Source organism: Zingiber officinale, chromosome 10A (assembly GCF_018446385.1).
Source record: "Zingiber officinale cultivar Zhangliang chromosome 10A, Zo_v1.1, whole genome shotgun sequence".
Lineage (NCBI taxonomy): Eukaryota > Viridiplantae > Streptophyta > Magnoliopsida > Zingiberales > Zingiberaceae > Zingiber > Zingiber officinale.
Genome location: NC_056004.1, coordinates 42,581,344 through 42,608,107, shown reverse-complemented (window position 1 = coordinate 42,608,107; position 26,764 = coordinate 42,581,344). Strand labels below are relative to the sequence as shown.

General features: G+C 36.8%; 1 protein-coding gene and 1 pseudogene across 1 annotated transcript; one reads left to right on the top strand and one right to left on the bottom strand.

Annotated features, from left to right (window-relative positions):
- On the top strand, positions 1-24,918 carry LOC122026628 (profilin-3-like). The gene is made up of 4 exons (XM_042585361.1): positions 1-31; positions 563-693; positions 23,745-23,891; positions 24,622-24,918. The coding sequence occupies exons 1-4, from the start codon at positions 1-3 to the stop codon at positions 24,865-24,867; spliced, it is 555 nt and encodes a 184-aa protein (XP_042441295.1). The 3' UTR covers positions 24,868-24,918.
- LOC122028350 lies at positions 2,272-2,445 on the bottom strand (annotated as a pseudogene).
- Positions 24,919-26,764: the final 1,846 nt, after the last annotated feature.

Here is a 26,764-nt window from a genome sequence, read left to right as displayed (position 1 = left end):
ATGGTATTTTGTGTTTCACCAAAAGCATTAGGTATTTTGATAAGTATAAACATGAAAAGAAAACAACATGAAGAAAAATAAGAGACCATAAATTGCAACTATTTGGAATCAGCTACAGGGATATTAGCAATGGTGACCTCTATTTGCACTATTCTCTCTATACAAGAACATATAATACCTGACAAGAGAAGAGAATTTAAATAAGGACAATTTTCTTACATGACATGAGATCTTGTTACATGGTTTGGTAATTTTAATTGTTGATTGAACTCATATTGAACTTAAATGAGAAATATTCACTGAGATAGTTCTTTTATTTTCCATTAAGCAACCTTAATTAGCATAAAGTTTACATTTTCACATAAGCATAGTTTTTCAGGTGTTGTTGTATCCAAAATTTTCAGCATTTGCAAATGGAAATGCTTTACTTGAGGATGATGAACTCACATATCTGGTTAAGTCCGCTGTATCAGAATCGACTCACCCCTTTGATCAAAAGTGTAGCCATGTATCTGTCTTTATCTGTGAAGTTAGAGGAAGTCATATATTTTGTTTCTAACAGAATTCCTGAAAGCTGCAGCAACATCAAATGAAGATTTCAGTGGAAAAAGAATCAATCTAACTGATCATTATCATCAACAACAAGCAGTTCTTTTCCCAATTGAAAAACACAATTACTATAATTCATATAAGGTAATCATAGTTTTTTTAGAGAAATAGAGAAAACAATGATGAGCAAAGGTGTAAAAGGTGTTTTTATGATGTATAGAGAGCGAAGATCTCTCGTGAGAGCATTATATTGACGGATGTTCCGATCTAAAATCAATGGATGGGTCAACTCCTAAGGAAATTCTTTCTGTTGACTTGGGCAACGTTTGCTGCTACTCGATCCGTCTTCTTCAATCAGGTTAGCTCATAGCAAATTAGGTGTACTTGCCCAATGAACGAATTTTGAGAAACCAACTCCTTTGCCTTGTCGAGCACTCTGTTTCGAGCTAAAATAGGCTAACCAGAGGTTAGAAGGGGACCAAGGCAGGCTCTAAGTCAGATTTGAAGAAAAGAGGGAGAACAAGAATAGAAAACTGTAATAGAAGAGTAGTTGTTTAGAAATTAATTGTGCATTCCAGCGTTCCTCTTTTGTTGATATCATCACCTAGTATAGAGGAGTGAGAAAACGGTAGAGGACCGTCCTCCGCAACAGTCACATCTTTCTCCTCATCTAGCATCATTATTACTAACGATTTGTCCCCTGGGTGTAGCATAGATGGGGAGTGTATGATTCTGTGACTGAAAGGTCCAAGGGTCGATCCCCGGGGTGTCACTGTCTGAAGTTAACGTCTCCGTCATGCACTTTCCACCTGTGTACCTGCATTTACCTCCCTCCATATCCGTGGAACCGGTTTAAGAGGACCGTTGATGTGACGGTTCCATATATTTTTTTTTATTTTTTTATTACTAACGACGGATAGTGACATTTGCTATTGTAACTAACGCATCTTTCTCCCTTTGCCAATATAAATATTGACGGGATAATCTACATGTCTTTTGTTCAACTGTTATTGCCATTGTAACTGATGTGTCTTTGTGAGAATTAACGCCTCTTTTAATCTCACTTTATGTCGTTCTTGTACTCAAAATAATATAGATATCGTATTCAGAAGTGTCACGCTATCTCAATATTTTTTTAAGACCCGAAGAGAAATATTTAAATCTTAATATTTTTAAAAAAATTAAATATTAAAAATTTTAAAATAGTTTTATATAAAATATTATTAAAGATATTTAATTTAATTAGTAAAATTTAAAAGAATAGCTAGTGCATTATAAAAGGTCATTTTCGTGACTTAATATGGGTGACCATTAATCACACAGTAATAACCATTACGTCAAGTTTAACTTTTTTATTTGTAAAAATGTTAAAAAATCTTCTAAACTTTCAAATATAATTTGTTTAAAAGAATAATATATTTACCTAATAAATATTTTTAATCAACTAAATAAAGTTAAATTTGGCCAATACAATATTAAAAGTATTAGTTAAATTTGATAATAGATGATAAATTATTATAATACTAATTCATATACATTTGGATTTTAATTTTTTTATTGATTAATTTTAACTTTTATAAATTATCAATTAAATTTATTTAGTCAAAAATATTAATTGATAATTTTTTTATATTAACTAGTCATTACGCACACATTGCATGTATAATATAATATATGAATATGTGTAAATTAGTGTCCGAGACTTATAAATTGGACTTTGTAAAAGTGTGTCAGGTCCATACAGTAGTGCAACGCAAATGCCACACTTGAGAACCCTAGCAGTAAGCTACTATAACAGACTCTCTTATAAAAAATTAATTTAATTTTTTATATCAGATATTAACTTATAAGAACAGATACTATACTTGATCTTAGTCAGAATGTCGAAAAATGTATGCTTTCTAACATTGTCGACCCAATGTATTTATAAAAAATTTTCCGCTCACAATATTATCAATCCTAAGATGTGAAACTAAAAAGAACTATGACAGTGCATATTTTTTTATATAAAAAATTATAGAAAACTAATAATAAACCTTAAAAAAATTTTCAGTATGAAGAAAATATTAACATAAGTTAATTTTGTTAGAGTCGATTTGTAGCTAGAGGGGGGTGAATAGCTCGTCACGCTTCGTTGTCTTGCTTTGAAGATGATGATATGTAGCGGAAATACACACAAAGCACACTCACAACGCTAACCTTAGGATTTACTTGGTATCCACCTCAAAAAGATGTGACTAATCCAAGGATCCGACCCTCACTTACTCATCCACTAATAAAACACTCCTTCTCGGTAACTATCGAAGGCGAAGAAGCCTTGTACAACCTCTCAATACAAGAAGAAAGAAAAACATGCTTATACAATACAAATCTTACAAGATTTACAAAACCCTAGTTTGCTTCTCCTTGTGTGGAACGCATCTTGACCTTAGAAGTGCAACAACACTTTACTCCAAGAAGCTTCAAGATCTGGCGTGAACCTGTGAGAAATCATCGCAAGAAGTGGAGAGGAAGAGATGTGGAGGAAGACGCTCGACAACGACTTTATCTTGCTCAACGGTCGTCTCCCAATCGATAGGTCGATGGATTGGGGAGGCTGAATCGATCGGTTGATCGATTTGGCCTTCTTCTGTGCTCTCTGGAAAATGACATGAATCGATCGCCCAATCGATTCAGCTCTCTCGCGTCACAAGCGATTTTCAGCACTCAATCGATCGGCTGGTCGATTGGCGGTGCCCAATCGATCAGCTGATCGATTGGCGGTGTCCAATCGATCGGCTGATCGATTGGGGACTGTTCTGTGCTCGTAACATTTCTTCCTAATCATCAGTTGATCGATTGGGATGTTGTTTGTCGCAACACTGTGCTCAATCGATCAGTTGATTGATTGGACTCGGTCCAATTTGATCACTTGATCAAATTGACCAACCCTAGCTTGCCCGAGTTAATTCTAAGGTGCCTCAAGCCCAACATCTGGTCAACCGTGACCTGTTGGGACTCCTCGTGCCTAGCATCCGGCCAGCCTTGACATGTTGGGACTTCTCCACCAAGTGTCCGGTCAATCCTTGTCATGCCCCGGAGGAGTCTCTGTCCGAAGAAATTTCGGCAGCATCTCCCCTGTACAGCGGACAATCTGAAACTTTCTACATCTCATATACCTCTGCCACATGCGGCTGGAATAATAACAGAAATAAAATATAACACACAGACATTCCACGCAGTTTAATAGATAACAAACTGAAACAGAAATAGGACTCAAAAACAACCCTACTCAACTACACTCATAAAGCTCAAATCCGACAATAAGATCAACTTACCTCTTCTGCCGTCCAGGCAGGCATGTAGTAAAACATATCCAAACACCACAACCATCGACACATACACTCATACCAGATCCATAGCATCAAAAATCCATAGTATCAAAACCAGAGTAAGTCGGACATAGTCAAAACAATAAAACTAAAAGATCATCCAGCATTTTCGTGGTCTGCAGGGGACTAGCAACTGGAACTCTCTCCTGACAGCATCAACCTGAAAAATATCAACAATGGAGGCGGGGTGAGTCCAACGCTCAACAGGTACAACTGATATACATAGTAAGGAATTAACATCTAGCACTAATCATGCGTACAGTCTCCTGATATAAGAAGGATAAAATGCAATTGAAGTAAACAGGAGAAAACCGTACTAACTAGGACCTGGGTATAAGGACAAACAGTCCGAGAGGTATAGAAATCCTGTATGCATGTCAATCATAGGCATCCAAACAATATGTAGCATATAAATGCAGCAAACACAAACACAAGCAATAAATGCATCATGCATATGATGCCAATGTCATGGTCATCCCTGACGCCAGTCAGCCAACTCACAACAAAAGTGGGACCGAGTGGGTAGGGCTGTGACGACCGTGCACTCTGCATCACTACTCCTGATGAGTGGCCGAGAGGACGGGATGCTGTCGGAGTACACACATACTCCTATCCCAAATCATAAATGGGGGAGCGCAATGCTCTCATCTCCCGGTACACTATGACGAGGAGGGATCCGTAACGTGCTACACGCTGCGTCACACTACCCATGAGCGGACCAACGGAGGACCGGAAGAGCAAACTGACGTGCTACCACGCTGCGTCACGCTATCCATAAGCGTCACAATGGAGCACCGAACAGTGATGAAACTGGCGATGTGCTCGACAATAATGGAGCAATCCTATCACACAGCATGCAATCATGCGAATGGTGCATGACACTAAGGATGGTAATATACTGAATCAATCTATATACATATATGATGTGCACCATAGCAAATAAATCATATCAAGGGTACACAGATCAGGTAAGGTATCAGATCTAGGTCCTGAACATGGTGAAACATGGTATATCACTACCCCTATAAGTATGTATAAGCAAGTAAGGAATAACATGAGATGCAAAACAAGCAATCAACCAAGCATGTAATAGGTATTGGGTAGTGATTAACCGAAACAGATAAGAAACATAATCTTTGCTATTTGTTAAATTCATTACTATGCATATCAAATGACATAAGTCAAAAGTACCCGCCTCCGATATAGATCGAGCTAAACGACCTCTGTGACGAAGTGCTCGTCCCGCGTCAAACTCCTGTGTTATCACACAAAAGGGCTAGTTTAGCTAATTCTATCATACAACAATTAGCCAAACTAAATTCTAATCCAATTAAAAAAGTTCTAAATTGGATCCAACTAATCAACACAACACAATTAACGAACCCTAATTAAATAAAATCAGTGGGGTCCACTAGGGATAGTTCCTTAACCCTAATCAACACAACCATCGAGTATAATTTATCTACAACAAAATAATCATACCTAACTAATATCAAATTTGAAACATGAACTAACAATTATATACCAATCATACTAACTCATGTAAATCCAAATCCCTACACCATACCTCAATCTCACTTCCCCTGTTAATGCTGGAACAAAGGGAGCGGGATGGAAGTGGTTGAAATGTTAGAGTTGTTCGCTGCTGGAAGGTGGCTGTCGGCTACTTGAATCTAGGGTAAACAGCTAGACAAGAACACCACAGCAAACCTCCCTCTTAATTCCTCTCTAATCTTGACCTAACTCAACAGCAAAGAAAAGAATCAAGAAGTGAAGATCACAGATCAAATCAGGGAATAGGGACTACTAGTCAAAACTAACCTAATTCAAGAAACTAAATCCTCACACCACAAACAGAAAAAAAATGGAATCGAGATCCTGACTTACCCCTGGATCCCGATCAGTTAAGTGGAAGAAAAGAAATTCGGCACCCAGAAACTAGGGCATGAGGATCTGCCGGGTCGACTGTGATAGTGGACGGTGGCAAGGGGAAATCGGGATGTCAGCACTAGGGCAGAGAACCCGGTCAGGAGAAGAAGAGGGCGATGTGCGGCTGATCAAATCTAGGGCTCGGCTCTGTCCCGTGCGGCGGCGGCGCTAGAGCACAGGCGACGCTACTCTGGTCCAGAGAGGGCAGCGGCGTCGGCAGGGCTCGGCTAGGGCACGCGGTGGCCGGCGCTAGGGTCGGTGATCCGCGTCGGCTGGCGGCAGTGGAGGTGGGCATCGCGAGGAAGGTTGTCGAAGGAGGAAAGAAGAAGAAAATCGCCCGAGCGGTTAGGGCTCGGAGAAATTGCGTCGGGCGCGCGGAGGGGAAGAAGTCGGCACGGTTCGGCGTCGAGGGAAGGAAACAGCGGGGGAAAAATAAAAATAAGGAAAAGAAAAATAGAAACTTTTTCTCGCTTAAATGGGTAGCCTAAACAGGCTTTCCTGGGCCCCCGTTAACTCGTCCATACGAGTTTCGAAAAATTCCCGAAAAATTTCTAAAAATTCTGGAAAATTCCCTTATTAATATTCGCCTATTTTTCGATATTTTACAATCCTTTGACTCACTTAGACTTTTCCCTTCGTGCCAAGTATTCGGTCAATCTTGACCCACTTGGACTTTCCGTCTCGTGCCAAGTGTCTGGTCCTCCATGACCCACTTGAACTTCCACCAGATGCCCGGTCACCCTTGACCTATCTAGATTTTCTCGTGCCAAGTATCCGATCAATCCTTTGACCTACTTGGGCTTCCCAACACCAGGTGTCCGGTCAACCTTGACCCACATGGATTTCCACGTGCCTAGCTTCACTCACCAGGTCTTTCCATCTGCCTAGCTTCACTCACTAGGGCTTTCCATCTGCCTGGCTTCACTCACTAAGACTTTCACCTAGCTTCACTCACTAGGTCTTTCCTTCTGCTTAGCTTCACTCACTAGGGCTTTCTATTTGCCTGGCTTCACTCACCATGACTTTTACCTAGCTTCACTCACTAGGGTTTTCACCTGGCTTCACTCACTAGGATTTTCCCACTGTCCGGCTTCACTTACCGGGACTTTCACCTGTCTAGCTTCACTCACTAGGTTTTTCACCTGACTTCACTCACCAAGATTTTCCAACTGCCTAGCTTCACTCACTAGGTCTTTCACCTGACTTCACTCACTAAAATTTTCCCTTACCTAACCTCCAGTTAGGACTTTCCTAATCAAGTATTTGGTCAATCCTTTGACCTACTTGACTCTTCTTTACATCTAACTGGTCAATCCTTGACCAGAAGGGAATTGTATCAATAATCTCCTCAATTGGACGATTGTATCTACAATCTCCATGTATTGTCAAACATTGAAACCCAAGCATCAAGACTCAAGCTTAGTCAACCAGGTCAACCTTAACCTAGGGATATTGCACCAATAATCCTCATTTTTTTATGTTTAACAATACCTTTAAGTTAGGCTAATCCCATAGCCTTAACTTTTCTCATGACAAAGCATGAATGAGAGTTTCCTTCATTCTCTCCCTTTCCAAGAGAGCATTCTGCCCCAAACTTTCCTAGAGGGCAATGAATGTCTAACTTAAACCCTACATTCTTCCTCTATTGGCACACATCAAAAACTCTCCCTCTGAAGAATTAATCAACGTTGTTCACAATCTACCATGTTGGTCACAACACCACAATGAAGGTCTCATACCCTTCATTGTATCCAATGCTCACCCTTGAGCATTAAACCTCTTCACAATGCTCATCTTAGAGCATTCATCATTCCACCAATGAAGGTCTCATACCCTTCATTGTAGTCAATGCTCACCCTTGAGCATTAATCCACTTCATAATGCTCGTCCTTGAGCATTCACAACTTAACAACGAAGATATCCACTCTCCATTGTTTTTCAATTCTCAACCCTGAGCATTTTCTCTAAAGAAGGTTAACCACCTTCCAAGGTATATGAAAAATTAATTTTCATGTTCTTAAAGAGTAACTCCCGCTAAAGACATGCTCTAAACTTTTATCATTGTACTAATAATGACTTAAAATTCCTAAACCTTTAGAAATCCAAAAACTGAAGTTTTGAGGTTTAAGTATTAATATTTGAATGCAAATCTCAATCTAACTTCAACCTAGTGTTTCCTAGCCATTTCTTTTTGTTGTTTCCTAGCCATTTCTCTTTGTTTTCATCATAAAAACTACCCTTAAATGTATACAAATATATTCCAAGGGTTTAGGAGTGGTTAAAGAGGTTAAATATGGCTTAGAGTGTTGAAATCAGACTTTTCCAGCCAAAATTAGCCTTTTCAATCGATTGGGTTGAGACTCAATTGATTGACACTGGATTCAATCGATCCACTGATCGATTCTGCACTTTTCTTCGTGGAAAATGCCTCTGAATCGATCCACTGATCGATCCAGGCAGAGTTGAATTGATCGACCGATCGATTCAGCGAACTTATGCTCGCGGGAAAACCCTATCTCAATCGATTGCTCGATCAATTGAGACACTCCAATCGATCGGGTGATTGATTGAAGGTCTGATTTCCTGAAAATGAATTTCAGCCAAAATTCAGGAACTCTCCAAAAATTCTACAAAATTCAAAAAATCATGAAAACTCTTGTAGACATTATTTAGGATATATACTATCATGGGAAAAATAGTTTTCTAAGAAAATACACCTTATTTTCAAAGATTGACATAAAATTAGAAACTTGTAAAAACTTCAATGTTTCTTCCAAGTTTGTGTCTAACTTTTCAATGATGATTACTATCAAAAGATAGCCTTCACCAAGGTTTTCCAAAGTATATTTAAAACATTTTTCAAAACTAATTTCCAACTATGTTCTTTAGGCTCAATGCACATGACTTGTACATTAGTTTTACCAATGATTGGAGTACACATAACTATGTGTTTTGATGAAATCAAAACTCAACTAGATGCACTAAATCAACATCTTGAGTCTTGTTCATCACCCTAACATCTCACTTATATTTAATGTGTACTAAAACACATACAAGTCACTTTATAATCTTTGTGAGATATAGATTTTGGTTTTGCCCTAAGCTAGGGATCATGCATATCTATCTAGGTATTTTGAATATTAAACATCCACCTAGGATGTCACTTGTTAGTAAATGTCATTGTCCTTAATCACAAGGAAATTAAAAATAATGCATGATGATTTATGGTATACATCACAAAGAAATAATTTTTTTTAAAAAATATACTATTGTTACATGATGTATGTATGACATGACATGGTATTTTTGTTAATTTTTCATAATAAACATGAATGCAAAATATGATATCATGGCATATGATGAGCAAACAAAGCATGACAATTTTTAGCATAAATGATATACCTAGATTATCTATCTAAGTATCCTTAATTCCTTAGCTAAATTAAAATCTAATCCTAAATTACCCATATTTTCTTAAGAAAATGTCAAACTCCAACTTAGCATTTCTTTTGATGTTCCTCATTTGTGACATTTTAAAATATGTGCAATTCCTCAAATTTTGACACATTTTACTCTTCCAAAGAGTAAACATATAATTTATTTTATTTTCAAAGGTTTACAAAAATCTTGAAAATGCCCTCCAAGTGCCAACTACATCAAGGTTGGGTTAACCACCCTTCCAATTTGAGTTGACACTCTCTAATCCTCTAGGGTGTAGAGAATATGCTCCTAGGAACCCAAAACCTATTGGTGCTCCTTGGATATTCAAAGTATTCACTAGAGATAACTTTCCTAGATACTTTTCTAATGACCTTTTTAGGCTTCTTAGAAATCTTGGTCACTTCCTCTAGGTCAGCTGTAGGATAACTTCCCTTGTGACCTTTTTAGTGACTTTCTTTGATTTCGTAGAAGTCTTAGTCACATTGGTCTTGGCAAAAATATTTCTAGGGATAACTTCCCTTGTACCTTTGACTTGACCCCTAGACCTAGGGTTGGTTTCATAACTATATGGAATCCTATGATAAGAAGGAGCATCCTTCTTGGCTATGAATTTGTATCCCAAACCTCTATGACCATTGGATGACCCTTGTGTAACTCTCCCTAGGTTATGCTCATTTTGACCCTTAATAATATTTTCCATTTTCTTTAGGCTCTTTTCTAATTTATCAAGCCTTGACTTCAAGGCTTGGTTTTCCAACCTTAAATCCTTAGATTTTGATTTTTCTTGATTTTTATGGGCATTTCTATTTTTAGGCCTATAATTAAATTCTTTAGAGTTACTGCCTAGTTTATCTACCTTCCTAGCCTTAGGGGTGGTAGTTTTAGCATGATAGGTCATATGATTTCTTTTAACACTATCATGTCTCCTATTTTTATGATAACTAGCATTAAAGTGATATAAATTAGAGATAACATGTTTTTTTACCATGATTGAAAGGGATAGGCTCAATAAATGATACATTGGATTCTACCTTGGAAGCTCCCCCTTAACTTGTGCTTCCTCTTTTATGCTTGATCGATTTCTTCCCCTTTGGACATTGACTTTGGTAATGTCCCTTTTGGTTGCAAGAAAAACACACAATGTGCTTCTTGCTCTTCTTCGATGTGGGGGTGATCTCTTTGGGTTTCTCCTTTCCCTTAAGTGTCACTTGGCCATTCTTCTTAGCCAATTTTGGACACTTACTTTTGTAGTGCCCTTTTTCCCTACACTCAAATCATATAATATGATTTTTATTATTAACAATTGAAATTGTTATACCTTTGCTTGTAGGGGTAGTACATGATCCTCCATTTGATTTTTCTTGACTTATGGAGGTGACACCATCTTCTTCTTCTTCACTTGATCTAGAGGTAGAGGCTTCTTCTCACTCTGGAGTCAATGATCTACACTCCCCCTCAATCCTAGATGTGGAGGCTTCATCATCTTCATCCTTTTGCACATGAAACAAAGAGTATGCTCCCTCTTTGCTCTTTGGTTGCACTCCTTTAAGGATGAAGCTTCTAGGACTTCTTCTTCGGAAGTTGAGCATCTCTCAACTTCGGAGTCCTCTTCCTCTTGATCTTGATCCAATGAGTCGCCCTCTTTGGGTCCTTCTTGATTTGGTGCAGTGGAGGAGATCTCATAGATCTTTGTCAATTTGCTCTAAAACTCCTTGGCATCTTTAAATTCTCCCACTTGCTTTAAGATGTTGCTAGGTAATAGATTGACCAATAGCTCGATCACTTTATCATTGGCCTCACATCTTTGGATTTGCTCTTGACTCCACTTGCTCCTCTTGAGAATTTTGCCCTTTGAATCTTTTGGAGCTTCAAAGCCTTCCATTAGAGCAACAAACCATTGCTCTATCTCCATCATGAGTAAATTTTTTATCCTTGATTTCCAAGAATCAGAGCTCATTGATATGAATGGTGGAGACACCCTCATGTCGAATCCAAGTCCATCTTGGAATTCCATTTGAAGTTGAGCCTTTGATGAAGTCTTTGACTTGTTGAAATTTACTTCAACTTCTTCTCCCTCTAGCTCGTTGCCCCTTCCGGCGATGATTCCGGTGAAGAGCGACCTTACTCTGATACCACTTGTTAGGGTCGATTTATAGCTAGAGGGGAGGGGGGTGAATAGCTCGCCCCGCTTCATTGTCTTACTTTGATGATGATGATGATGATATGCAGTGAAAATACACACAAAGCACACTCACAATGCTAACGCTAGAATTTACTTTGTATCCACCTCAAGAAGAGATGACTAATTCAAAGATCCAACCCTACTCACTCATCGACTAATAAAACACTCATTCTTGGTAACTACCGAAGGCGGAGAAGCCTTGTACAACCTCTCAATACAAGAAGAAAGAAAAATAAGCTTATACAATACAAATCTTACAAGATTTACAAAATCCTAGCTTGCTTCTCCTTGTGTGGAACGCCTCTTGACCTTGGAAGTGCAGTAACACTTTACTCCAAGAAGCTTCAAGATCTGGCGTGAACTTGTGAGAAATCATCACAAGAAGTGGAGAGGAAGAGATACGGAGGAAGACGCTCGACAACGGCTTTATCCTGCGCAACAGTCGTCTCCCAATCAATCGACCGATTGATTGGGGAGGCTGAATCGATCGGTTGATCGATTCAGCCTTCTTCTGTGCTCTTTGGAAAATGGCATGAATCGATCGCCCGATCGATTCGGCTCTCTTGGGTCACACGCGATTTCTAGCCCCCAATCAATCGGCTGATCGATTGGGGACCGTTCTGTGCTCGTGACATTTCTTCCCAATCGATCAACTGATCGATTGGGATGCTAGTTGTTGCAGCACTATGCCCAATCTATCAACTGATCGATTGGGCTCGGTCCAATTTGATCACTTGATCAAATTGACCAATCGTAGCTTGGCCGGGTCAAGTCAAGGTGCCCCAAGCCCAACATCTGGTCAACCGTGACCTGTTGGGACTCCTTGTACCTAGCATCCCGTCAACCTTGACTTGCTGGGACTTCTTCGCCAAGTGTCCGATCAATCCTTTGACCCACTTGGACTTTTCCCTTCGTGCCAAGTGTTCGGTCAATCTTGATCCACTTGGACTTAGTCTTGTGCCAAGTGTTCGTTCCTCCATGACCCACTTGGACTTCCACCAGATGTCCGATCACCCTTGACTCATTTGGATTTTCTCGTGATAAGTATCCAATTAATCCTTTGACTTACTTGGACTTCCCAACACCAGGTGTTTGGTCAACCTTAACCCACCTGAATTTCGACGTGTCCGGCTTCACTCACCAGGTCTTTCCATTTGCCTAGCTTCACTAACGAGGGCTTTCTATCTGCCTGACTTCACTCACCAGGACTTTCACCTATTTTCACTCAGTAGGTCTTTCCTTCTGCCTAGATTCACTCACTAGGACTTTCTATATGCCTGGCTTCACTCACCAAGACTTTCACCTAGCTTCATTTACTAGGATTTTCACATGGCTTCACTCACCAGGATTTTTCCACTGTCCGGCTTCACTCACCGGGACTTTCACCTGCCTAGCTTCACTCACTAGGTATTTCACCTGGTTTCACTCACCAGGATTTTTCAACTGCCTAACTTTACTCACCAGGTCTTTCACCTGGCTTCACTCACTAGGATTTTCCCTTAGCTAACTTCCAGTTAGGGCTTTCCTAGTCAAGTACCCGGTCAACCCTTTAACCTACTTGACTCTTCTTCACATCTAACTAGTCAGTCCTTCACCAGAAGGAAATTGTATCAACAATCTCCAAATATTGTCAAACATCGAAACCCAAACATCAAAACTCAAGCTTGATCCAACTCAAGCTTAGTCAACCAAGTCAACCTTGACCTAGAGTGTTGGTTGCTACTCGGAAAACCTATAGGTTCCACTGTACAAAAATTTTGTACAAAGGTCTGAATCTTTTCCTAGCTACCATGTGTTCTTTTAAATTAAATTTTGGATCGCCTGCGGAACTTAACACGTTTGATCCAAAACTTAATCTATTTGTTCTTTTAGGTTTAGACTTGGATCTCCTGCGGAACTTAACACGTTCGATCCAAATCACCTAAGTTATTAATTTCATTAAATATTAATTTCCATAATTGGTTCCCAGTACTGACGTGGCGAGGCACATGACCTTCTTGGATATGGGAACAACCACCACCGACTAGACAAAACCTTTTATGGAAAGCTAATATTTAATTTCCTAAAATAACTTTAGGTCAACCAAAAGGAACAATCAAATCACAAGAAAAAGAAAAACAAAAGAACACTATATCGAAAACAAATTCGAAACACTAGAATCGTATGCCTCTTGTATTTAGTATTATTTCCAAAAATAACTAGTATGATGCGGAAAGGAAAAATTACTAGTTATACCTTTTAGAAAAACCTCTTGATCTTCTACCGTATTCCTCTTCTAACCTCGGACGTTGTGTGAGCAACGATCTTCCGAGATGAGAACCACCAAGCACCTTCTTCTTCCTTGCAAGATTCGGCCATCAAAACTTCTTCTAGGATGAAGAGGTTCGGCCACCACCACCATGCTCCAAGGGATACTAGAAACGAGGCTTGCTTTCTCTCCTTCTTCTCCTTCCTTGATCCGGCCACAAACAAAAGCTCCACCAAGAGATAAGTTTCGGCCAATAAGAGGAGAGGAGAGTAATAGGGCCGGCCACCAAAACCAAAGAGGAGAGGAAAGAAAAGAATAGAGATCGTTCTCTTGAAGGCTCCTCTACCTCCTCTTTTATAATCCTTGGTCTTGGCAAATAAGGAAATTTTAATAAAAACTTCCTTAATTCTTTTGCCATGAAAAGGAAAAATTTATTTAATTAAAAATAATTTTTCTTCTCATTACTATAATAGCCGGCCACACCAAATCTCCAAGCAAATTAAAACTTCCTTATTTGCTTCCGGAGATTTTATAAAAAATTTCTCCAATAATTTTATCCCTTCATGGTGGGTTATAAAAAAGGAATTTTATAAATTAAAATCTCTCTTTAAACTTGTGGATGATTTATAAATAAGGAAAACTTAAAATCTTCCTTTTAAAAATATATCTCCACGACAAGAAAGATTTTAATTAAAACTTATTCTCCTCTTAATTCCATGTTGACACATTAACAAACTTCTCTTGTTGATTTAAATTTGCAAGCAAAACCAAGCAAAAACGTGAACAGAACTTTATCACGTTTGTTGACTTAATTGCCAAGCAAAACCATGCAAAACCGTCAACAAAGCTTTCTCACGTTTTAAGCAACTCATGTTGACTTAATTGCCAAGCATAAAACGTGAATTGCTTCTCATGTTGATAAGCAACACCAACATAAGTTGATGTTCTGTTCACGTTGATTTCAACAATGTGAAGCTTACTTAGATAGCAACATCAACTACATGAATTAGAAGATGGGCTTAGATGGATACAAGACTTTATATAGAGGCTACGATAGGGACCGAGAGGAGGAATTTGTTTTGGTCTCCCGATAAAATTAAGCATCCCATGTTCGCCCCGAACACACAACTTAATTTTATCAATAATAATTCATTCCACTAGAGAACTATTATTGAACTACCGCACCAATCCCAAATTACATTTTGGGCTCCTTCTTATTATGAATGTGTTAGTCTCCCTGTGTTTAAGATAACAAATGTCCACTAATTAAGTAAGTTACTGACAACTCACTTAATTAATATCTAGCTCCAAGAGTAGTACCACTCAACTTCATCGTCATGTCGGACTAAGTCCACCTGCAGGGTTTAACATGACAATCCTTATGAGCTCCTCTTGGGGACATTCTCAACCTAGATTATTAGGACACAGTTTCCTTCTATAATCAACAACACACACTATAAGTGATATCATTTCCCAACTTATCGGGCTTATTGATTTATCGAACTAAATCTCACCCATTGATAAATTAAAGAAATAAATATCAAATATATGTGCTTGTTATTATATTATGATTAAGAGCACACACTTCCATAATAACTGAGGTCTTTGTTCCTTTATAAAGTCAGTATAAAAGAAACGACCTCTAATGGTCCTACTCAATACACTCTAAGTGTACTAGTGTAATTATATAGTTAAGATAAACTATTATCTAATTACACTACGACCTTCCAATGGTTTGTTCCTTTTCATCTTAGTCGTGAGCTATTGTTTATAATTTATAAGGTACTGATAACATGATCCTCTGTGTGTGACACCACACACCATGTTATCTACAATATAAATTAATTGAACAACTACATTTATCATAAATGTAGATATTTGACCAATGTGATTCTTATTTCTAGATAAATGTTTATACCAAAAGCTAGACTTTTAGTATACATCCTAACAATCTCCCACTTATACTAAAAGACTAAGCTGCCATACATCTGAACCGCAACCCTTCAACATGCCCATCAAAAGCTCTTGCCTTAAGAGCCTTAGTGAAAAAAATCTATCGGTCATTATCTGATGCAATCTAGGCAACAACAACTTCTCCTCTTTTATACGATTTCTCGTATTGGGTGGTACTTGCGCTCTATTGTGTTTACTTGCCTTATAGACTCATGGTTTCTTTGAGTTTGCTACTGCACCACTATTATTACAATAAATTATAATAATCTTTGGACAAACCAGAAATCATATCTAAGTCTATCTTGAGGTTATTGAGTCATTCAGCTTTTATGACTACCTCAGAGGCTTGCCATATACTCAGCTTCTATGGTGGAGTCCAGAAAAACACCTATGCTTATCACTCTTCCATAGTTATGACTTTACCTCCTAAAGTAAACACAAAACCCCGAGGTTGACTTACTATTGTCCCTATCCGATTGGAAGTCAAAATCCGTGCAACCCACAGGGACCAAATTAACTGCCTTGTAAGCTAGCATATAATCTCTAGTGCCTCTAAGGTACTTCAATATATGATTTACTGCAGTCCAATGTCCTTGTACAGGGTTACTTTGATATCTGCTAACTATGCCCTTGGCAAAACAGATTTCTGATCTCGTGCATAGCATACATTAGGCTTCCAACAGCCGAAGCATAAAGAACTGCCTCTATTTCCTCTATTTCCTCTATCTCCTTTGATATCTTCAGAGACATCTCTTTAGATAAAGCTACTCCAAGCCCAAAAGGTAAGAAACCTTTCTTGGAGTTCTGCATGCTTAAAACGAGCAAGGATTTTTTTTCGATATATGAAGCTTGGGATAAGTAAAATATTCTTTTCTTGTGATCCCTTATTACTTTGATCCCAAGAATATATACATTCTCCCAAGTCCTTCATATCGAATTGTTTGGACAACCATACCCTTACTTCTGACAACACTTTGATATTGTTTCCAACTACCAAAAATGTTATCTACGTATAATACAAGAAATACCACCACGTTTCCATCACACCTTTTGTATACACAAGACTTATCCGTTTACTCAATAAATCCATAGGTCTGGATAACTTTGATAAACCGGATGTTCCAAGACCTTTGAAGCTTTGTCTCAGTCCATAGACTGATTGAGCTTGCACACAAGATGCTCTTAGCCTTTTGCAATGAACCCTTCTGGTTGCTTTATATGGATGCTTTCTTCAAAACTTCCATTAAGGAATGTTGTCTTGACATCCACTTGCCAAATAGATAAAAGAATCCGGATAGACTTAAGCATGGCTACCAGTGAAAAAGTTTCCTTTTTCATCTAGCCTTGCTTTTGAAAGTTTCTACCTTCCTGTCTATCCCTCTTTTCCTATTATAGACCTTTTTACACCCCAAAGGCTTTTACACCATTTGGTATTTCTACAAGCTTCCAGATTTTATTAGAATACATATATTCTAATTCTGTTATTCATTACTCTTTGCCAAGATGTTGCATCTTTATCTTGGAGTGCTTCGTCATATGTCCGGAGATCAGGTTCATGACCTCCAGGGATCGAGTCCAAAAACTCTCCCAAAACATGAATCCTTTTAGGTTGCCTAACAACCCTCCCACTACGACAAGACACTTTCTGCAATTGTGTATCATTTGTGATACGTGTTGCAGTTTCCTTGTGGTATCTCATCTTGTACAGTTGGTACTAGATTAGACATGTCTTTTATTATTTAAGAACAAATTTTCTTATGGGTACATGGTTTATTACATAGTCCTTTTCTAAAAATCGGTCATTGATTCTAACAATGACCTTCTGATTTTTTAAGACTATAAACATACTTTCGTTTCTTTAGGATAACTCACAAACAAGTGAACTCCTGTCCAACTTTATCAGTGTCTCTCATGTGCTAGACCTCCCAAATCCGAATATGCTTCAGACTAGACTTACGCCCAATCTGCAATTCTATGGGAGTAGAAAGTTCTGACTTAGAAGGTACTATGTTCACTTCCGTTTCCAGTGTATATCCTTAAAATAGATTTGGTAATTTTCTGAATAACTCATCATCAATCTAATTATTCCATAAGAGTCTATACCTTCTTTCTACTACACCATTCTGTTAGGGTGTACCAGGTGTAGTTAGTTGGGATTGAATCCCTACTTATGATAAGTGACTCCTAAATTCTCCCAAGAGGTGCTTGCCACTACGATCTTACCATAGTGTCTTGATACTTTTACTTTGACGTTTCTCCACATCAGCCTCGTACTCTTTGAACTAATCAAAGCACTTAGACTTGCGGCACATCAAGTAAATGTATCCGTATCTCAAATAGTTGTCTATAAAATAGATGAAATATTTGAAACAACCTCTTGCCTGGATGCTCATAGGATCACACAAATCAGAATGAACCAATTCCAATATATCTTTGACTTCATACCCCTTATACTTTAAAAGCTTCTTGGTTATTTTTTCTTCCAAGTAAGATTCGTAGGTTGGAAAGATTTCCACTACTAATGAATCCAAAAGTTCATCAGCTACCAATGAATCCTACTCAAGTTAATATAACCTAGCCTTAGATGCCAAAGATATAATTGGTTTATTTTCGAAGGTTACTTTCTCTTAAAGTTAGAAGATGTGTTACTAATTTCCATTTGTTGCATCGTGAGAGTTATTGGATTTATAAATTACCAACCAACGTACCAGAACAGATAACTTCCCTCTTTTTCTTAATAACAACTTTGTTATTAAAAGAGGCAGAATATCAAGTTCTTTGAATAGTTCAGAAACTGAAAACTAGTTCTTTCTAAACTTGGTGCGTAAAGACAATTACTCAAAAATTCATGTTTTATTCTTACCAAAAATAAACATCTACCATTTTTACAGTAGTGCCCATGTAGACGGTGTTTTAATTTTCATTTAGTTGTCGGGTTTCCTGGAACCCTGCAATGAATTGCGGACATGATTAATGACATCTGTATCTACACTCCAGGTTCTGGTAGATAACACCACTAAACATGTTTCAACTAATGAATTAAATACACCTATATTGTTCTTAGTTCTAAGAAGACAGTCTACCTTAATGTCCAAGTCCTATTTCCAATTATTACAATTGGGATTACTAAGTCTTTTCTATAGTATGACTACTAGGGGATTGACAAACATTTTAAATCCTAAGAATCACAAAAATACTTGGTCAAGATCAACTCCTTAAAAATCTCCATGAATTTTGTATGCCACGATAGTGTGGACGTATACAAAATCGAAGAGGAGATTTTATTCATTAATTTTATTATCTCGTCAACTTTACTTTATGACGAAATAAAATTAATAATTGATCTGTCTTTGATCAAATATTTGGTCAAAAACTTTTGAATTTAAAAAATATTGATTCCTCAAACAATATTATTTAAATTCACCAACACCTCAAACACCGTGAATTTTGCATGCCACGTTAGTGTGGACGTATACAAATTCAACATTTGTAAAAGGAGGGTTTTAACCCATTAATTTTATTATTTTGTCAACTTAACTTTTTGACAAATAAAATTAATAGTTGGTATCATTTGGTCACACAAATAATAGCAGTGACTCCGATGGGGAGGATACTATTAGATGTGTCTAAGTGTATACCATTACTTGACACTAAGTCCATTAATAAGATTATGCCCCTTCCGTTGGGGAAGATCACACGCTCTTAATTAACTTCCTATAGTCATCCAAAATGGAAGTTTGTTCTAGTGATCCACAAACAAGCTCATCCGATATGGAGGAAGACACTCAGAGCCAACGCGCAAGCTTGTTTGCATCACTTACAAACCAGTAATGGAGACCGTAGAATTTATTTAAAATCCCTCTCCCACTTAGTTATTTATAAATGAGGAATTTTAACTATGCTAGCCTACTAAATATGTAAACTAACATGCACACACAGCACAATATAAAAGCAATAAATAGAAAATCTAATTTTCAACTATTATGGCTTTTATCTCTAGTTGTCCTCCGTGTGTTGTCATCCCAAGCTGCTGCCATATTTGGCCACCGCCACCGGGTCTAGCTGTCGCATCCATCTTGCTCCTAGTTCCGCTGCGCCTCTGGTCCTTAGAAGGTTCCACGCTTTGCAAGATTCGATCCACGACATAAATAGAATTTTACATTTTGATCCTATATTCCTCGAAGGAATGTACATGTAAACTAGATCGAACATAAAATAAAATTTACATCCATCGATCCTATATTCCATAAAAGGAATGTACATGTAACTAGATCAAAAATAAAATCCTAATAAAACTAAATACAGCTCCTGCTGTATTTTATAATACAATCATGCACACACAATAAAATGCCCTTGACATGTCCAAGGGTCCAATCACACACATAATAACTATAAGCCATAATAGTTGGATCCTGCATCCACAAAGTTAGCACATCCTACTATTAACCTACCTAAATTATGTATGACATGTGCATAATTAAACTAATACCAAATACACAGAGGCAAAACCCTAGCTCTGATACCAATTGTTGGTTGCTACTCGGAAAACCTATAGGTTCCACTGTACAAAAATTTTGTACAAAGGTCTGAACCTTTTCCTAGCTACCATGTGTTCTTTTAAATTAAATTTTGGATCGCCTGCGGAACTTAACACGTTTGATCCAAAACTTAATCTATTTGTTCTTTTAGGTTTAGACTTGGATCTCCTGCGGAACTTAACACGTTCGATCCAAATCACCTAAGTTATTAATTCCATTAAATATTAATTTCCATAATTGGTTCCCAGTACTGACGTGGCGAGGCGCATGACCTTCTTGGATATGGGAACAACCACCACCGACTAGACAAAACCTTTTATGGAAAGCTAATATTTAATTTCCTAAAATAACTATAGGTCAACCAAAAGGAACAATCAAATCACAAGGAAAAGAAAAACAAAAGAACACTATATCGAAAACAAATTCGAAACACTAGAATCGTATGCCTCTTGTATTTAGTATTATTTCCAAAAATAACTAGTATGATGCGGAAAGGAAAAATTACTAGTTATACCTTTTAGAAAAACCTCTTGATCTTCTACCGTATTCCTCTTCTAACCTCGGACGTTGTGTGAGCAACGATCTTCCGAGATGAGAACCATCAAGCACTTTCTTCTTCCTTGCAAGATTCGGCCATCAAAACTTCTTCTAGGATGAAGAGGTTCGGCCACCACCACCATGCTCCAAGGGATACTAGAAACGAGGCTTGCTTTCTCTCCTTCTTCTCCTTCCTTGATCCGGCCACAAACAAAAGCTCCACCAAGAGATAAGTTTCGGCCAACAAGAGGAGAGGAGAGTAATAGGGCCGGCCACCAAAACCAAAGAGGAGAGGAAAGAAAAGAATAGAGATCGTTCTCTTGAAGGCTCCTCTACCTCCTCTTTTATAATCCTTGGTCTTGGCAAATAAGGAAATTTTAATAAAAACTTCCTTAATTCTTTTGCCATGAAAAGGAAAAATTTATTTAATTAAAAATAATTTTTCTTCTCATTACTATAATAGCCGGCCACACCAAATCTCCAAGCAAATTAAAACTTCCTTATTTGCTTCCGGAGATTTTATAAAAAATTTCTCCAATAATTTTATCCCTTCATGGTGGGTTATAAAAAAGGAATTTTATAAATTAAAATCTCTCTTTAAACTTGTGGATGATTTATAAATAAGGAAAACTTAAAATCTTCCTTTTAAAAATATATCTCCACGACAAGAAAGATTTTAATTAAAACTTATTCTCCTCTTAATTCCATGTTGACACATTAACAAACTTCTCTTGTTGATTTAAATTTGCAAGCAAAACCAAGCAAAAACGTGAACAGAACTTTATCACGTTTGTTGACTTAATTGCCAAGCAAAACCATGGAAAACCGTCAACAAAGCTTTCTCACGTTTTAAGCAACTCATGTTGACTTAATTGCCAAGCATAAAACGTGAATTGCTTCTCATGTTGATAAGCAACACCAACATAAGTTGATGTTCTGTTCACGTTGATTTCAACAATGTGAAGCTTACTTAGATAGCAACATCAACTACATGAATTAGAAGATGGGCTTAGATAGATACAAGACTTTATATAGAAGCTACGATAGGGACCGAGAGGAGGAATTTGTTTTGGTCTCCTGATAAAATTAAGCATCCCATGTTCGCCCCGAACACACAACTTAATTTTATCAATAATAATTCATTCCACTAGAGAACTATTATTGAACTACCGCACCAATCCCAAATTACATTTTGGGCTCCTTCTTATTATGAATGTGTTAGTCTCCCTGTGTTTAAGATAACAAATGTCCACTAATTAAGTAAGTTACTGACAACTCACTTAATTAATATCTAGCTCCAAGAGTAGTACCACTCAACTTCATCGTCATGTCGGACTAAGTCCACCTGCAGGGTTTAACATGACAATCCTTATGAGCTCCTCTTGGGGACATTCTCAACCTAGATTACTAGGACACAGTTTCCTTCTATAATCAACAACACACACTATAAGTGATATCATTTCCCAACTTATCGGGCTTATTGATTTATCGAACTAAATCTCACCCATTGATAAATTAAAGAAATAAATATCAAATATATGTGCTTGTTATTATATTAGGATTAAGAGCATACACTTCCATAATAACTGAGGTCTTTGTTCCTTTATAAAGACAGTATAAAAGAAACGACCTCTAATGGTCCTACTCAATACACTCTAAGTGTACTAGTGTAATTATATAGTTAAGATAAACTATTATCTAATTACACTACGACCTTCCAATGGTTTGTTCCTTTTCATCTTAGTCGTGAGCTATTGTTTATAATTTATAAGGTACTGATAACATGATCCTCTGTGTGTGACACCACACACCATGTTATCTACAATATAAATTAATTGAACAACTACATTTATCATAAATGTAGATATTTGACCAATGTGATTCTTATTTCTAGATAAATGTTTATACCAAAAGCTAGACCTTTAGTATACATCCTAACATAGAGATATTGCACGAACAAATTTTGGACTTCGCCAAAATTAGTTATTAAAGGATCCATATTTTTATTAAAAATTTGGACTTTTTTCTAACTAATTTTGGTGAAACAAAATGAAATTATGTTAATGTCTTTTTTCTTTTCATACTAAAAATAATTTTAAAGTTTATTAGTAATTTTCTCAGATTGCTTTTATATAAAAAATATACACTATCTTAATTCTCTTTAGTTCAACATATTAAGATTAACAACACAGCGAATGAAAAAATTTCTATAAATAATTTGGATCAACAATATTAGAAAGTATACCTTTCTCAATTTTTTAGCAAAAATCAAGTGTAGTATTTTGATATAAAAAATTAAATTAATTTTTTATGAGGGAGAATCCATTACACTAACTTGCTAATGAGGTTTTCGAGCGTCGATTTTGTGTTGTAATTACACCCTTATCAAATTTAATTTATGGGTCTATACACTAATTAATTTATGTATAATTAGTAAAAGAGAAATAGTGTATACCGGAAAAGTAAAAGTATAATAATAATAATAATAATATAAAAATAATGTGGAAGAAGAAGTAAAAAAATAAGGTGGAGTAAAAATAAAATTTAAAGAAAAATAATATTAAATATAGTTTTTCAAACTGTGAATATAATTTTTATAAAAATATTAATTACTAATAAATATTTATAATTTACTAAACAAAGATTAAATTTAATTTTAATTAATAAAAATTATTGATCAAATTTTAACTAAAAAATTATAAATTATGAATTAAATTTAATCTTAATAATACAACAATAACAAGCCTTAATAATAAAACAATAAAATTATTTAGCAATGAAAAATAATTTCGTCACCTAAATTATCATTAATCTTCTATACCTAAACTCAAATTTCTTTCGCTTACCATCTAGTATCTACTCTACCGTCTTTTCGATCCCATCTTCCCTCTCCCCTTCCGCAGAAGTCGCGCACCGGCCGCCTGCGGCGTCGTGGCGAGGTCACGCCTCTCGGCGAGGTCGCGAGGACGGGCGTGATCTAGCCGCGGCCGAGGTAGAGGCTACGCGCAAGAGAAGAGAGGAGGTCGTGGCAAACTTACGTCGACGCCCATCTTCTGGGCGACATCGATGGCCATCAGGTAAAGGCCGCCGCCATCCTCGGCCACGACGGCAGCGTCTGGGCCCAGAGCACAGCCTTCCCCGAGGTCTCATCTCGATCCCCTGCTTCTCCTTTTTTTTTTTCCCTTTCTAGTTTTCATTGATCTTATGAATGGAAGGGCATGTAGAGGATCAGATCCCTGATTCCTTTGTTGTGGTCTGTTTTATAAATGTGTATGTTTGGTTATAAGGATTGTTTTAAGATTAACTTCCTTGTTTGATGTGAGAGATCTCAACAGCTTGCTGGAATTTTGGTTCCGTTGGCGAGTTCGCTGATTGAGATAGTCAGTTGGTCTTGCATACTGGAAGTTAGGGCTTGTATTTGTTAGTCACTTTCGCGGCAAGGGTTCATCAAATTTGCTAATTGTGGGACCAGATAAATCCGCTGAAACTTCATTTCTTAGCAGACCTGGTCCTTTTAGATGTTTGCTGCAATTTCTTTGGCCGTCGACGTAGATGAGCTTCTCTTCACTCTTCACTGCCTCTAATTGCTGCTTCCTTCAACTGTAGATCTTGCAATAACAATATATTGATATCTTGTGCAACAAATTGATTGTTTATACATTTTTTCTTACTACTCTTAATTAGGAACAGATGTGCATCAAGGAATAAGTGAGATTGGTTTAGCTGGTCCTTTCCCCCTTTGTTTTTCAGTCTATCAGTTCTGTATAAATCATACACTAACTCATGAAGCATGAGTTCAACTTGCAGAGCATCTCTTTGGTCCTTTTTCTCTTTGCATGGTACGAGCTAATGATCTTTGTTTTCTTAAAACAGTTCAAACCTGAAGAGATTTCTGCAATCATAGCTGACTTTGATGAGTCTGGATTTCTTGCACCAACTGGATTATATCTTGGGGGGTCAAAGTACATGGTCATCCAAAACGAGCCAGGAGCTGTCATTCGAGGGAAGAAGGTTAGTGTTATTACCTGTATGGCTGTATCCAATTGGAAAAGTATGATGCATCATTCAGTTGTCAAGTTTGCTTGCCTTATGAGACCTTCAAGTTTGGTGAATCAATAACTACTGATTGTCTTGACTTGCATAATTTTCCAATAACAGGTTGTTTCTTCATTTGTTTATCATGCAACTTAAAATGATATGATTTTTAGTTAGCTCCAATAAGTTTGAAAACCTGGATTTTAAGTTTGTTTCTTCCAATAATCCTCCTTTTCAGCTTTAATTTGCAAAGTTAGCTCTTTATCTTACTGTCCTTAGAGTTCAGCTTTGATATCCTATTTATGGCCATTTTCCATCCCTTTACAAGTTCAGAGTCGACTAGACAACCCACCAACTTTTTGTTATCCGGGAGCTGATTGTTATCCTGGAACTAGATTATATTTATGCCCTTACTCTTCATTTTGTAAGATATGTATGTACATTTGGACGTTGTTATTAAATTTAATTTTGATTAATGTTGATATTTAATTGTGTACATTATTTGGATGTTGTTAATAATATTATTTTGATTAGTGTTGATATTGATAATTGATGTTCATATTATTTTGATTGGTGTTGATATTAATTGTATTGATATTGTAATGATATACAGGTTTTTTTAAATATTAAGATATATATAATGAAATTCATAATAAAATTAGTGACGGAATTAGATTTCCGTGGCTAAATTAACGACGGAATTTTTAATTCCGTCATCATATTTAGCTATACAATTTTAATTTCCTCGTTAAATTAGCGACATAATTTTAATTTCATCGCTAATTGCATTAGCAACCAAAAAACTTGTGACTGATAATTTCAATTGCTTAGCTATTGAAATTTCGATCATTAATTGTTATATTTCTGGTAGTGCTAATTTTAACTAGCAAAAAAATTAAAAATTATCAAACTTAATTTTGGTTATTAAAAAATTAAAAATTATTTATCAAATCTAATTATGGTAAATTTTCTGGCTAATAAAAATTATCAATCAAATTTAATTTTAACTTGAAAAATTAAAAATTTTCGATGAACATCAATAAAAAATTAAAAATTATCTAACAAATCTAATTTGATTAAAAAATAAAATTATCAACTAAAATAACTCTCAGCTAAGATTTATTTTAATCAATAATTTTAAATATTTATCAGTCAAATTCATGTATTTCCAAAATAAATTAATAATTTTATTTTACTTAATAAATACAATATATATAATATATATTTTTGAAAAAACTTGAAGAGCCCTAATGAAATAGTGGTCCTAGGCATAGGCCTTAGACCTACCTTGAGCTGGCCCTGTCCACTCATGCTCAAGCATGCCACAATATCACACCTTATACTGCTCGGGCACTACATGCCCAAGAAGCTACAGTGCTCAGAGATGTTACGCACTTGGGCAAGAGCATGCAGAGATGTTAGTATATCGGGATGCCACACTGCTCGGGGATATTACCCACTCGAGCTCGGGCATGCAGGGTTATTAATGTGTCGAGATGTTACTGTGCTCGGGGAGGCTATGGTGTCGGGATGCCACACTGTCCGGATTTTTAAGCACTCGGGAATGTCATCCCACTCGAGTAAGGTTGCTTGAGCACTCGGGAGCACAACAATACTGGGAGCGTCACCCACTCAGGCTCGAGCGCCACCCACTCCAGCTTAATATCAATGGTATCTTAAAATTGGGTTAATCAGAAGTTGCTTTGATGAGTCTTAGGACATCTTCAATGGTTAAAGTTCTACAAAAGCTTTTTTTATGATTCCAATATGTCACATCATGCCATATCAACATTCTAAAAACCTATTGAAACAACTCCAATAGTTAGAGTTCTAAAAAGTTCTAAATAATTTTTAAGTGGTCTAATTAATAACATGTAATTGCATGACTACATGCATATTACATAAATTTCAAAGAAAAAAGCAGCTTTGAAATTTCACTACTGCTCTTAAAATACAAAGCTCAAACCTTGCATCCACAATA

What these genes read in the sequence shown, in the direction of transcription:
- LOC122026628 (XM_042585361.1), top strand. Translation starts at nt 1, where the DNA reads ATGGTATTTTGTGTTTCACCAAAAGCATTAG. An exon ending in ATTACTATAATTCATATAAG is followed by an intron (nt 694 to 23,744) that starts GTAATCATAGTT and finishes CGGCCGAGGTAG; the next exon opens with AGGCTACGCGCAAGAGAAGA. An exon ending in AGAGCACAGCCTTCCCCGAG is followed by an intron (nt 23,892 to 24,621) that starts GTCTCATCTCGA and finishes TTCTTAAAACAG; the next exon opens with TTCAAACCTGAAGAGATTTC.